The 15892-nt window shown below is 35.8% G+C and overlaps 1 protein-coding gene across 1 annotated transcript in view; it reads left to right on the top strand.

Moving 5' to 3' along the window:
* The window catches only part of LOC144451326 (arf-GAP with coiled-coil, ANK repeat and PH domain-containing protein 2-like), a gene marked incomplete at its 5' end in the record, with an annotated part of 103380 nt that overhangs the window by 41028 nt on the left and 46460 nt on the right, over positions 1-15892 (top strand). The window contains 7 exons of the mRNA XM_078142131.1: positions 1680-1777; positions 6756-6882; positions 8521-8597; positions 10514-10575; positions 11121-11184; positions 12547-12616; positions 14205-14299. Coding sequence (XP_077998257.1) covers positions 1680-1777; positions 6756-6882; positions 8521-8597; positions 10514-10575; positions 11121-11184; positions 12547-12616; positions 14205-14299 — 593 coding nt within the window. The remainder of the gene's footprint in view (positions 1-1679; positions 1778-6755; positions 6883-8520; positions 8598-10513; positions 10576-11120; positions 11185-12546; positions 12617-14204; positions 14300-15892) is intronic.

The following is a 15892-nucleotide window of genomic DNA, read 5'->3' as shown; positions in this document are numbered from 1 at the left end:
AACTATATTTTGCAGTGTGAAGCCCACTTTAGACATGTTTAGTTACATCATGGTTACATGATGTGTTGAACCAAGATAATTATATTGACCAATGAGTGAACTCATTACATTTATCTTGGTATATTGACCAATGAGCATACTCATTAAATGTATCTTAAGTTGGTATATTGACCAATGAGTGTACTCATTACATGTATCTTGGTATATTGAACCAATGAGTGTATTCAGTACATGTGTCTTGGTTTAACTGGACAAGCCATTAAATGTTTTAGCACATTATGATTTTCACAGGACACACCCACTTCAGTTAAACTGATCAATGAATTCATCATCATCATTAATTAAAGTCGATTTTTTCCCCCTGGCGGGGGGGTCATTGATGTATAATCCAATCTGTTTACATTGTCCTTCCACCATACTCTTCCATGTCAGCTTTGGTCGCCCTCTCCCTTTTTTTCCATCCACCTCCAGATTCCATGCCCTCTTCACTCCTTCTCCCTCATCTTTCCTCAGCACATGTCCACACCATATCAGAGAGCTACGCCTTGCTACCTCTACAATTGACTCACGTAGACCTAGCCATTCCATTAGCACCTCTGAGCCAACCCTGTCACTCAATTTGACACCATATATCTTTCTAACCATAGCTCTCTCTGCTCTCCTCAAGATACCCTCTTCCACTGCTCTTATCATCCATGTTTCTGCCGCATATGTCATAACTGGCCTCACACCTTGTAGATCTGACCTTTCATTGCTAGAGTTAGCCTACAACCACATAGTATGGATTCAAGGTCTCTGAACTTCTTCCATCCCAGTCCCACTCTTTTTGTCACTGCAAGCTCACTGCCTCCTGCACCATCTAAGGTATCACCCAGATAACAGAACTCTTTCACTCGGTCCAGTTCCTGCAGCCTTTCACTTAAAGTACTTGCATGCTCCGGGTTATCACCAATGGGTCAATCTTTGCTTTTGCCCTGGCTTCATTGCCTGCTGCACACTCCATGATCTTCGTCTTTCCCATGTTCACTTTCAGACCCTTTCCTTCGAAAGCACATCTCCAAGCAGTAAATAGCCTTTCCAGTTCCTCCATGGACTCTGCCATCAACACCAGGTCATCTGCATAAAGCAGCTCAAACAACTCCCCCTTTCGCACCTCTTCAGACAGCACATCCACAACTACTGCAAACAAAAGTGGTGAAAGTGCTGACCCCTGATGTACACCCACTCCTACCCTAAATTCATCAGACAACCCTGATCCTACTCTGACTCTGGTCTTTGCATTCTCGTACAGCTTCATAACCGCTCTAACCAACACTTCTGGTACCATTCTCTTTCTCAAAGCCCACTCTATCACACTCTAATTCACTTGTTATATATCATTTTCACAGGACAAACCCACTGTAGTTAAACTGACCAATGAATTCACTTGTTATATATAATTTTCACAGGACAAACCCACTGTAGTTAAACTGACCAATGAATGCACTTGTTATGTATAATTTTCACAGGACAAACCCACTGTAGTTAAACTGACCAATGAATGCACTTGTTATGTATAATTTTCTCAGGACACACCCACTGTAGTTAAACTGACCAATGAATGCACTTGTTATGTATAATTTTCTCAGGACACTCCCACTGTAGTTAAACTGACCAATGAATTCACTTGTTATATACAGGACACACCAACTGTAGTTGCAGATTTAAGACTGTGCACTGTAAAACAAGCCAATGACATTGAACGAAGATTTTGTTTTGAAATTGTATCACCTTCAAAGTAAGTAGAATGATATGTATAAAACTGTAACTTGATTCTTTACTTTAGAAAGATGTTCATTAGCTGGTCAGTTTCAGTCTTATTGATGTATATTATGACCACTGTCAATCATTAGCTGGTCAGTTTCAGTCTAATTGATGTATATTATGACTACTGTCAATCATTAGCTGGTCAGTTTCAGTCTAATTGATGTATATTATGACCACTGTCAATCATTAGCTGGTCAGTTTCAGTCTAATTGATGTATATTATGACCACTGTCAATCATTAGCTGGTCAGTTTCAGTCTAATTGATGTATATTATGACCACTGTCAATCATTAGCTGGTCAGTTTCAGTCTAATTGATGTATATTATGACCACTGTCAATCATTAGCTGGTCAGTTTCAGTCTAATTGATGTATATTATGACCACTGTCAATCATTAGCTGGTCAGTTTCAATCTAATTGATGTATATTATGACCACTGTCAATCATTAGCTGGTCAGTTTCAATCTAATTGATGTATATTATGACCACTGTCAATCATTAGCTGGTCAGTTTCAGTTTAATTGATGTATATTATGACTACTGTCAGTCATTAGCTGGTCAGTTTCAGTCTAATTGATGTATATTATGACCACTGTCAATCATTAGCTGGTCAGTTTCAGTCTAATTGATGTATATTATGACCACTGTCAATCATTAGCTGGTCAGTTTCAGTCTAATTGATGTATATTATGACCACTGTCAATCATTAGCTGGTCAGTTTCAGTCTAATTGATGTATATTATGACCACTGTCAATCATTAGCTGGTCAGTTTCAGTCTAATTGATGTATATTATGACCACTGTCAATCATTAGCTGGTCAGTTCTAGTCTAATTGATGTATATTATGACCACTGTCAATCATTAGCTGGTCAGTTCTAGTCTAATTGATGTATATTATGACTACTGTCAATCATTAGCTGGTCAGTTCTAGTTTAATTGATGTATATTATGACCACTGTCAATCATTAGCTGGTCAGTTTCAGTCTAATTGATGTATATTATGACCACTGTCAATCATTAGCTGGTCAGTTTCAATCTAATTGATGTATATTATGACCACTGTCAATCATTAGCTGGTCAGTTCTAGTTTAATTGATGTATATTATGACTACTGTCAATCATTAGCTGGTCAGTTTCAGTCTAATTGATGTATATTATGACCACTGTCAATCATTAGCTGGTCAGTTTCAGTCTAATTGATGTATATTATGACCACTGTCAATCATTAGCTGGTCAGTTTCAGTCTAATTGATGTATATTATGACCACTGTCAATCATTAGCTGGTCAGTTCCAGTTTAATTGATGTATATTATGACCACTGTCAATCATTAGCTGGTCAGTTCTAGTCTAATTGATGTATATTATGACCACTGTCAATCATTAGCTGGTCAGTTCTAGTCTAATTGATGTATATTATGACTACTGTCAATCATTAGCTGGTCAGTTTCAGTCTAATTGATGTATATTATGACTACTGTCAATCATTAGCTGGTCAGTTTCAGTCTAATTGATGTATATTATGACTACTGTCAATCATTAGCTGGTCAGTTTCAGTTTAATTGATGTATATTATGACCACTGTCAATCATTAGCTGGTCAGTTTCAGTCTAATTGATGTATATTATGACTACTGTCAATCATTAGCTGGTCAGTTTCAGTCTAATTGATGTATATTATGACCACTGTCAATCATTAGCTGGTCAGTTTCAGTCTAATTGATGTATATTATGACTACTGTCAATCATTAGCTGGTCAGTTTCAGTTTAATTGATGTATATTATGACTACTGTCAATCATTAGCTGGTCAGTTTCAGTCTAATTGATGTATATTATGACTACTGTCAATCATTAGCTGGTCAGTTCTAGTCTAATTGATGTATATTATGACCACTGTCAATCATTAGCTGGTCAGTTTCAGTCTAATTGATGTATATTATGACTACTGTCAATCATTAGCTGGTCAGTTTCAGTCTAATTGATGTATATTATGACCACTGTCAATCATTAGCTGGTCAGTTTCAGTCTAATTGATGTATATTATGACCACTGTCAATCATTAGCTGGTCAGTTTCAGTCTAATTGATGTATATTATGACTACTGTCAATCATTAGCTGGTCAGTTTCAGTTTAATTGATGTATATTATGACTACTGTCAATCATTAGCTGGTCAGTTTCAGTCTAATTGATGTATATTATGACCACTGTCAATCATTAGCTGGTCAGTTTCAGTCTAATTGATGTATATTATGACTACTGTCAATCATTAGCTGGTCAGTTTCAGTCTAATTGATGTATATTATGACCACTGTCAATCATTAGCTGGTCAGTTCTAGTCTAATTGATGTATATTATGACCACTGTCAATCATTAGCTGGTCAGTTCTAGTCTAATTGATGTATATTATGACCACTGTCAATCATTAGCTGGTCAGTTTCAGTCTAATTGATGTATATTATGACCACTGTCAATCATTAGCTGGTCAGTTTCAGTTTAATTGATGTATATTATGACCACTGTCAATCATTAGCTGGTCAGTTCTAGTCTAATTGATGTATATTATGACCACTGTCAATCATTAGCTGGTCAGTTCTAGTCTAATTGATGTATATTATGACTACTGTCAATCATTAGCTGGTCAGTTTCAGTCTAATTGATGTATATTATGACCACTGTCAATCATTAGCTGGTCAGTTTCAGTTTAATTGATGTATATTATGACCACTGTCAATCATTAGCTGGTCAGTTTCAGTCTAATTGATGTATATTATGACTACTGTCAATCATTAGCTGGTCAGTTCTAGTCTAATTGATGTATATTATGACCACTGTCAATCATTAGCTGGTCAGTTCTAGTCTAATTGATGTATATTATGACCACTGTCAATCATTAGCTGGTCAGTTTCAGTCTAATTGATGTATATTATGACCACTGTCAATCATTAGCTGGTCAGTTTCAGTTTAATTGATGTATATTATGACCACTGTCAATCATTAGCTGGTCAGTTTCAATCTAATTGATGTATATTATGACTACTGTCAATCATTAGCTGGTCAGTTCTAGTCTAATTGATGTATATTATGACCACTGTCAATCATTAGCTGGTCAGTTCTAGTCTAATTGATGTATATTATGACCACTGTCAATCATTAGCTGGTCAGTTTCAGTCTAATTGATGTATATTATGACCACTGTCAATCATTAGCTGGTCAGTTTCAGTCTAATTGATGTATATTATGACCACTGTCAATCATTAGCTGGTCAGTTTCAGTCTAATTGATGTATATTATGACTACTGTCAATCATTAGCTGGTCAGTTTCAGTTTAATTGATGTATATTATGACCACTGTCAATCATTAGCTGGTCAGTTCTAGTCTAATTGATGTATATTATGACCACTGTCAATCATTAGCTGGTCAGTTTCAGTTTAATTGATGTATATTATGACCACTGTCAGTCATTAGCTGGTCAGTTTCAGTCTAATTGATGTATATTATGACCACTGTCAATCATTAGCTGGTCAGTTCTAGTCTAATTGATGTATATTATGACTACTGTCAATCATTAGCTGGTCAGTTTCAGTTTAATTGATGTATATTATGACCACTGTCAATCATTAGCTGGTCAGTTCTAGTCTAATTGATGTATATTATGACCACTGTCAATTATTAGCTGGTCAGTTTCAGTCTAATTGATGTATATTATGACCACTGTCAATCATTAGCTGGTCAGTTCTAGTCTAATTGATGTATATTATGACCACTGTCAATTATTAGCTGGTCAGTTTTAGTCTAATTGATGTATATTATGACCACTGTCAATCATTAGCTGGTCAGTTCTAGTCTAATTGATGTATATTATGACCACTGTCAATCATTAGCTGGTCAGTTCTAGTCTAATTGATGTATATTATGACCACTGTCAATCATTAGCTGGTCAGTTTCAGTCTAATTGATGTATATTATGACCACTGTCAATCATTAGCTGGTCAGTTTCAGTCTAATTGATGTATATTATGACCACTGTCAATCATTAGCTGGTCAGTTCCAGCCAAGTAGCCACACAATAAACACCTGTATAGTAGTAGCCCATGGATATGGTTACTAGACTGTAGTTTGTGCATTATTTTTTGACATGGGATCAGACAGAAAGTAGCTGGAGGAATTCATGTTTTTAGGGGTGGGACACTTTCATGCAAGGGTTTTAGGTAGGACACTATGTTTTACACAAAACAGTTTCTGGATAGGGGAACTACTTTTAAGTTTTAGTTCCAATGCATGGGTGAAGCCCATTAACTGTTGAAGCTTAAATAGATAGAAACCTCATTTGAGTGTCTTTACCCATGTTATCCATCATGGGTTTTCTAATGAGACCTCTGACCTTGACCCACCCTTATGGGTTTTCTAATGAGACCTCTGACCTTGACCCACCCTTATGGGTTTTCTGATGAGACCTCTGACCTTGACCCACCCTTATGGGTTTTCTAATGAGACCTCTGACCTTGACCCACCCTTATGGGTTTTCTAATGACACCTCTGACCTTGACCCACCCTTATGGGTTTTCTAATGAGACCTCTGACCTTGACCCACCCTTATGTTCAAGGTCAAAGAAGCAAAGTATTTAAATTGTGTATATTTTATATATATGTATCTGACGTGCATGTGTTGAATTCAAGATTAGTACATTGTGAGAGACAAGTCGCACCTTTTCATTTACCACCTTGTAACCATTTTACTTTCTACAAGACATAACAAAATGACTTTGACACTAAGTATTTAGGTCAGTTACCAGTATGTGGTAAGATCTAGTAAAATACTATCTTAATACAGGGCGATGCTCTCTATCTGTCTATTTTTAATCTCAATCTAACCACCATTCACTGCTCTAAAACTCCTCAAATTATAATATCATGATTACTGATGTCTTTGTTTCTGTTTTCAATACAGGACATGTATGCTGCAAGCAGACTCTGAAAATCTCAAACAGTTGTGGATGCAAGGTTTAGAAAATGCCATCAAGCAAAGTTTAAGTGATCTAACCAATATAAGTAGTGGCTGTAGTAGTCAGCTCAAGGTATTTATTACAATGAGTAGTTTTTTTAACAATGTGTTATTTCCTGTATAAATACAGAAGAAATACACCTCAAAATTACAAAAACTAAGAAAAATGAGACAACAAGAAGGAAAAAAGGGGAAAGAAAATGATGACTTGCCATCGAAAGATGGATAGGAGACCTTGTAAAATAGTACATGTCATGTATAGTTTGAATACCATGGCAACATTAATGTCATATATAGTTTGAATATTGGATTTGTTGACCATGACAACATTAATGTCATATATAGTTTGAATATTGGATTTGTTGACCATGACAACATTAATGTCATGTATAGTTTGAATATAGGATTTGTTGACCATGACAACATTAATGTCATATATAGTTTGAATATTGGATTTGTTGACCATGACAACATTAATGTCATGTATAGTTTGAATATAGGATTTGTTGACCATGACAACATTAATGTCATATATAGTTTGAATATTGGATTTGTTGACCATGACAACATTAATGTCATGTATAGTTTGAATATTGGATTTGTTGACATTATTAGCCCTAACAAACAAAGACTAAGAGGGGGTTGGGTGGGGGTTACTTCATTGGGTCCTGTGACCATGGCAACATTATTAGCCCTAACAAACAAAGACTAGTAGAGGGGGTTGGGTGGGGGTTACTTCATTGGGTCTTGTTTGTCTGTGTGTACATGTCCATCTGTATCTTAAATATGCTCAGGGCAATTTCAACCAAATCTTCAACAAGTATGAGATTCGCTATGCATGTCACTTCATTTCATGGCCTTCACAGTAAGGGTCAAATAACAACCACACCAGACATTGAGTCTGTAGAACACACACCCTGGGTTTGGGTCGGTCACTGAAAAATCCCCTGTTTCCAGTGGGATACGAACCCGTGACCTCCCGACTGCTAATCCTGTGCGCTAACCACTATGCTACAGGGAGCCAGTCATAGTCATATATTGGATTTGTGGTTTCCTGGCAAGTTTTGGCAACATGCGTGAGAAATTTTGACCTGTATTGTATTGTATTGTATTGTATTGTATTGTATTGTATTGTATTGTATCCTATCCTATCCTATCGTATCGTATCGTATCGTATCGTATTGTATCGTATCGTAGCGTATCGTATCGTATCGTAGCGTATCGTAGCGTATCGTATCGTACCGTACTGTACCGTACCGTACCGTACCGTACCGTATCATATCGTATCATATTGTATTGTACTGTTTCATCTACATGCTTAAAGCACTATAATTGCTTCATTGACAGGGCCTGTGTGTGTGTGTGTGTGTGTGTGTGTGTGTGTGTGTGTGTGTGTGTGTGTGTGTGTGTGTGTGTGTGTGTGTTTGTGTATGTGTGTATGTGTGTATGTGTCTGTATGTATGTATGTATGTATGTATGTGTGTGTGTCTATGTATGTGTATGTCTCTGTATGTGTATGTGTATCTGTGTGTGTATATGTGTGTGTGTGTGTGTGTGTGTGTGTGTGTATGTGTCTGTTCATGTGATTGTCTATTTAAGCTAGTATACATGTCACTGTTGTCATATATAGATTTGATAAGCCATGTATTGAAGTTAGAATCACTAGCAGTTTAACCTTGTTAACACATTCTCAACTTTCCTGTTTTTACAGCTGGAAAATGAAGAATCATCATCTGTCAGTTCAGTAGTATCTTCTCTAGATGGTGCAACTAGGAAAGTACAGCCCAGGTCAGTTAGTAGTTACAATAATGACACCCCCAAAGGGGTACTATTACAATGAGCTCAGTCCGTTTCTCCATGTCCATCTGTGCATCCGTAATACATCATTTCTCAGACATGCAATATCCAATTTCTTTCAAACCTGACACAAAGGTGACATATCATGTGGGACATATGCATGTCGATTAGTTTTTTGATATATGTAAATTTGACTGAATGATGGCTATATTTGTAATTAAAAATCAATATTACTGCGTAACTCAAAAACTGTAATGCATAGAGACTCCATTCAAGTGTCTACCCCATATTATCAGATGCAAGCTATTTCTGCATAACTCAAAAACTGTAATACATAGAGACTCCATTCAAGTGTCTACTACCCCACATTATCAGATGCAAGCTAATTCCTGCCTATCACAGACACATTGTAATATTTACATATTGCCATCAATTTCTTTAAATCATGTTTACAAGTAATATTGAAGTAAAGAACTATACATAAGCATTGTTTTTGGTGCTTATGTAATTTTGTCTGAATGGCATCGATATTTTTAGTAAAAAAAAACTTCAATCATAGACTCTATACACGGATCAACAAAATTATGCTTTTACTTACATATTGCAGACACTTTTGTAGCAATTATGTCTTTTAGATCATGTCTATAGATAATACAGAACCAGATAAATTTACATACAGATGTGCTACTTTTGGTGTTCATGTCACTTTTACTCAATGGCAGTCATATTTGTAGTGAGCAATCACGATTTACCAATTAACTAAAAATGTCAAGACATGGAGACTACACTAAAGTGTCTACCACTACATTGCCAACTTTAAACTTTCTTTTAGACATTGACGTTTGACCTAGACCTGGATCTTCATGCTTAGTTACTGAAATTCAGCAATTCCCTGTATTATCAGACGCTGCAGTGTTTATTTGTTGCCACCAATTTCTTTAAAATCATGTCTCTATAAAGTCACATTTGAAGGGGGGTATGGCCTCTATGAAGACTTGTTCTAGTTTTACATAGTGCTCCACACGATGCCTAAAGTGTTATACAAGTATTACCCCTAGCACAGACGTATAGTTGCACAACATGCCTAAAGTGTTTTACAAGTATTACCCCTAGCACAGACCTATAGTTGCACAACATGCCTAAAGTGTTTTACAAGTATTACCCCTAGCACAGACCTATAGTTGCACAACATGCCCTTACAATCTGATTAAAATCTGATGTGGTGAAAGCGGCTGTATTGCTTTATTTATCTCTATTTCCATCACTTCGTGTTGTTTGTTGTTCGGGGTGATTGCCACCTTCCCACATCTGACCCTGTATATTAAAAATTCTCTCTCAAAGCTCATGGGATAGCGACAATGACTCCCGGAACAACAAAATGAAAACAATAAATGAAGGAAATAAACTTGGTATTTAAAGAAATTAAGCCATATTCAGCACATCAGATTTTAATCAGATTACAACCCTTTATACTTTGTGAACTCCATTTGGAGCACATGGTCTATTGCAACCTCAATTCTATCAGGTGTGCAATCATACTGTAATACCTTGGTTAATGGGAACACAAGATCAGAGTTGTTCTAATCATTGGAAGTCCATTTGGAGCACATGGTATATTGCAACCTCAATTCTATCAGGTGTGCAATCATACTGTAATACCTTGGTTAATGGGAACACAAGATCAGAGTTGTTCTAAATATTGGAACTCCATTTGGAGCACATGGTCTATTGCAACCTCAATTCTATCAGGTGTACAATCATACTGTAATACCTTGGTTAATGGGAACACAAGATCAGATTTGTTCTAATCATTGTATCTGTATGGAAATGTTTATCTATTAACTTTCTGAGTTCAAATTAAAAACAAAATATATGTTGGCTAAAAATAACTATCTGCTTGATTTCAGTATGCTAAGTAAATTACAAACCATAGCTGGCAATGAAAAATGCTGTGATTGTAAAGCTCCTAGTAAGTATGAACACAATATTACATTTTGTCTGATTCTAGCATAGACCTTACATCAAATAGTCTATGATTCTAGCATAGACCATACACCAAATAGTCTATGGTTCTAGCATAGACCTTACATCAAATAGTCTATGGTTCTAGCATAGACCTTACACCAAATAGTCTATGGTTCTAGCATAGACCTTACACCAAATAGTCTATGGTTCTAGCATAGACCTTACACCAAATAGTCTATGGTTCTAGCATAGACCTTACATCAAATAGTCTATGATTCTAAAACTAGTCTACACCCATGATACGTGTATATTAACTAATCTACACCTATGGTGTGTGTATATTAACTAATCTACACTCATGATTAAAGTTGGGTTGTCAAAATAAGCCATGGTACCACTGAAAAAATATTACTATTTGAGAAATGTTGATGCAATCAAGGAGTTGAAAAAGATTTGAAAGACTAATAAGCTTACAACATTAGTGTTATGAATTTTATTATTTTAATTTATTTCTACTTTACTAACAGTGATACTTGTCTTTTTTTTAAGATCCTCGATGGGCCAGTATAAACCTTGGAATAACACTATGTATACAGTGTTCTGGTATACACAGGTAAGTCATTATAAACCTTGGAATAACACTAGGTATACAATGTTCTGGTATACACAGGTATTAAAGTCACTAGTATTGCAGCCAATTACTTTGAAATCTCGAACATCAGGGAAATACATGCATTACTTTTGCTGCTCATATCACTCTTTAGCACACATATATATATATATATATATATATATATATATATATATATATATATATATATATATATATATATATATATATATATATATATATATATATATATATATATATATATATATATATATATATATATATATATATATATATATATATATATATATATATATATATATATATATATATATATATATATATCAACATCTCCTGACGAGTGATTTACTCACGAAACAGGCTTGTAGAGACGAAAAACCCGACTTGATTTTCTTCTACCCTCAACATATACTCCGCTCGAGCACTGTATCGAGCACTGTACTACGGACAAATCTTACCACTGACTTCCTATATATATATATATATGTGTGTGTGTGTGTGTGTGTGTGTGTGTGTGTGTGTGTGTGTGTGTCTGTGTATGTGTGTGTGTTCGTAAATTGAATTTTATCCCAAGATCTTGCCCTAAAACCTCACCTCTAACTGGTACCCTAATGTACAAAATTTCAATTCAACAATCCTGTAATGAGATATTGCCTAACTTACTATATTTAATGGATACACAAATTACTCATGTCACCCACAAAAAATTAATACCAAGCCATTATGCCAAACACTGTGTACAAAATTTTGTTTGGATTGAATAAACCACTAAGGTGAGATATTGTGTATTTCATTGGTATGCAGATAGGTCTGATTAGTATGCATGAATCTCATCTATTATAGTAAGGAATGTATGGACAATATAATTTCAATTTACCAACCTGTCATTGTAGAGAAAATGACACGCATGCATGCATGCATGCATGCGTATGCACGCACACATGAACACACACACACACACACACACACACACACACACACACACACACACACACACACACACACACACACACACACACACACACACAGACACACACAGACACACACACACACACACACACACACACACACACACACACACACTCACTCACTCACACACACACATGAGCTTATTGAAGGTCAAAGTGTTCAATTCAGTGTACATGTGTAGAATATGTTATTTCATGTGCAAAAGATATTTTTCATGGTCCAAAAAATTGGATGCAAATTGTAATTGTAAGTGAAGGTGGCAGTGTTTGCATCCAGGTGAATGAAATGACACTGTGTATATGGCAGTTTGCTATATGTATATTATTTAGTACTTGTGATCTATACTTGATAAAATTGTTATTTTTAAATTAACAGGAGTTTTGGTGTACATATGTCCAAAGTCAGGTCATTAACTCTCGATGCATGGGAACCAGAAACACTGAAAGTAAGTAATAATTAATAATTAGTAGCTGCAATAATTGCAGGTTTTTTTTAGCTCAGCTGTTAGTGACAGCTGAGCAGAACTTAAGGGTTAGGTTGATTCTCTGTTGTCGTCAGTCCGTCAACTTTTTTATTTTCATCTTCTTCTCCTAAACCGACAGACACAATACTCTGATATTTGATGTGCATGTTCTTTTGTGAAGGCTATTCAGATTTGTTGATGCCAAGTTGATCTGTGCCATTTTCAGGTTTTTTCGAGCTTTTTGTCAAAAAATGATATTTTCAACTTCTTCTCAAATACTACTTGTCAGAGTGCTTTGATATCTATTGCTTTTATTTAATACTGTAACAATAAATTTCATTCTTTTTTATATTATGTTTTGTGTTCAACATTGTTCATTTTACTGTTTATTTTCTTAAGGGGTTTGCAAAGGAAAACAAAGCTACAATTCTATGATCAAACAAGGCCAATCATAAACGTAGTCAATTCCCTAGCTTCAATTATTGCTTCATAAGTACTTGAATCTGTTCATTTTCTGTTTAAAACGGCAATAAATACTCTGAACCGCTACATTGGAGTCCTTCAGCAGCCATTACGATGTCATTCTTGTACATGGAGCATGTGCAGTATTAGTCAACATGTCTGCCAAATTTTAAAAGTTAGCTGAAACATCGAGAATATAGTACGATTTCCACTTGAAAATAACATTGAGGAAGTATTAATCTGATTGAGAGCGACACATTTATAGACAATGACATAGAATATGCTCAACTTTCAGAGAGGTGAGGGATATAATCTACAAACAAACCAGTTTGAATATGTGTTCAGGATCCTGAAAACATTTTTGATAGGAGCTTACACACTGTAGTGGTTATAGTGAAGGACTGAGAGTGACTGAGCAAAACCGCTACAGTACTGCATCTAGATAATTCGATGTTATTCCCCAATAATTTTCTTCGTTCAGCCAAGGAAAATACAAGTGACCTAATAGGTCTTTGTCACTACGAGTCACTAGACAAGTAGTGACAACTTTAGGTCATGAGTATTTTCCAGCTGAATGAATATAGGAGAATAAACGAAATTATACCAGTGCAAAGTAATATCAATGAAAAAATCTGGGAAAGTAATGGCAATTTTGAACTTTTTGACTCATATTTTGAACAGAGCAGAACCAGTGACATAGACACACGTTGTTGTGATGTAGAACGGCCAGGTGTCTACCAGGTGTCTCATTACTAGGGTGTCACATACTAATTGTCTCTCTACTAGGGTGTCACCTACTAATTGTCTCTCTACTAGGGACTCACCTACTAAGTGTCTCATTACTAGGGCATCACATACTAATTGTCTCATTACTAGGGAGTCACCTATTAATTGTCTCTCTACTAGGGACTCACCTACTAAGTGTCTCATTACTAGGGCATCACCTACTAATTGTCTCGCTACTAGGGCGTCACATACTAAGTGTCTCTCTACTAGGGCATCACATACTAAGTGTCTACTAGGGATTCACCTGCTTAGTGTTTCATCACTAGGGACTTTCCTACTACATGTAAGTGTCTCATTAATAAGGGTTTGACATTCATTTCAGGTTATGGCAGAACTAGGTAATGATAAAATCAATAAAATATATGAGGCTAATGTAACTGACACAACAGTGAAGAGAGCATCAGAGGACTGTGATAGGTAAGATATAATAGCAGCTGCTAATATACAAAATTTGATTCAATTTCTGCATAACATGTATGTATGTATGTATGTATGTATGTATGTATGTATGTATGTATGTATGTATGTATGTATGTATGTATGTATGTATGTATGTATGTATGTATGTGTATGTATGTATAGATATGTATGTATAGATATGTATGTATGTATGTATGTATGTATGTATGTATGTATGTATGTATGTATGTATGTATGTATGTATGTATGTATGTATGTATGTATGTATGTATGTATGTATGTGTATGTATGTATAAATATGTATGTATGTATGGTACCGGATTTTCTGGTGTACAGTGCTCGATACGGATGTAGAGCTTGATAAGTGAATGAAGAAAAGGTGGCTTGGTTACTTTGTTACATACGTATACACAACACCATTGGTAGCATTGGATTTCAGTATCAGTTATACACAACACCATTGCTACCATTGGTGAATTTGAAATTCAGTAGTTCAGAAAAATACGGAAAATGAAAAGAAATTGGTCAAGCACAGATCTATTACTATTATTGTATATGAAATGTACTGCCTTGTATATCTTTTTATTGATGGCCCTAAGTAACATTTATTTTATAAAATGAAGGTCAGCATAAATACAGATATCAAACAATATGCAAATATAAATATGCAATCATCCAGGTGTACCTCCTAACATGAAATCATCCAGGTGTACCTCCTAACATGAAATCATCCAGATGTACCTCCTAACATGAAATCATCCAGATGTACCTCCTAACATGAAATCATCCAGGCATACCTCCTAACATGAAATCATCCAGATGTACCTCCTAACATGAAATCATCCAAATGTACCTCCTAACATGAAATCATCCAGATGTACCTCCTAACATGAAATCATCCAGGCATACCTCCTAACATGAAATCATCCAGGCATACCTCCTAACATGAAATCATCCAGATGAACCTCCTAACATGAAATCATCCAGGCGTACCTCCTAACATGAAATCATCCAGATGTACCTCCTAACATGTAATCATCCAGATGTACCTCCTAACATGAAATCATCCAGATGAACCTCCTAACATGAAATCATCCAGATGTACCTCCTAACATGAAATCATCCAGATGTACCTCCTAACATGAAATTATCCAGATGTACCTCCTAACATGAAATCATCCAGGCATACCTCCTAACATGAAATCATCCAGGCGTACCTCCTAACATGAAATCATCCAGATGTACCTCCTAACATGAAATCATCCAGATGTACCTCCTAACATGAAATCATCCAGATGTACCTCCTAACATGAAATCATCCAGATGAACCTCCTAACATGAAATCATCCAGGTGTACCTCCTAACATGAAATCATCCAGGTGTACCTCCTAACATGAAATCAACCAGATGTACCTCCTAACATGAAATCAACCAGATGTACCTCCTAACATGTAATCATCCAGATGTACCTCCTAACATGTAATCATCCAGGTGTACCTCCTAACATGTAATCATCCAGGTGTACCTCCTAACATGTGATCATCCAGGTGTACCTCCTAACATGTAATCATCCAGGTGTACCTCCTAACA

The sequence above is a fragment of the Glandiceps talaboti genome, chromosome 21 (assembly GCF_964340395.1).
Source record: "Glandiceps talaboti chromosome 21, keGlaTala1.1, whole genome shotgun sequence".
NCBI lineage: Eukaryota > Metazoa > Hemichordata > Enteropneusta > Spengelidae > Glandiceps > Glandiceps talaboti.
Note: the sequence above shows the minus strand (reverse complement) of the source record. Positions and strands in the feature narration are given on the sequence as shown.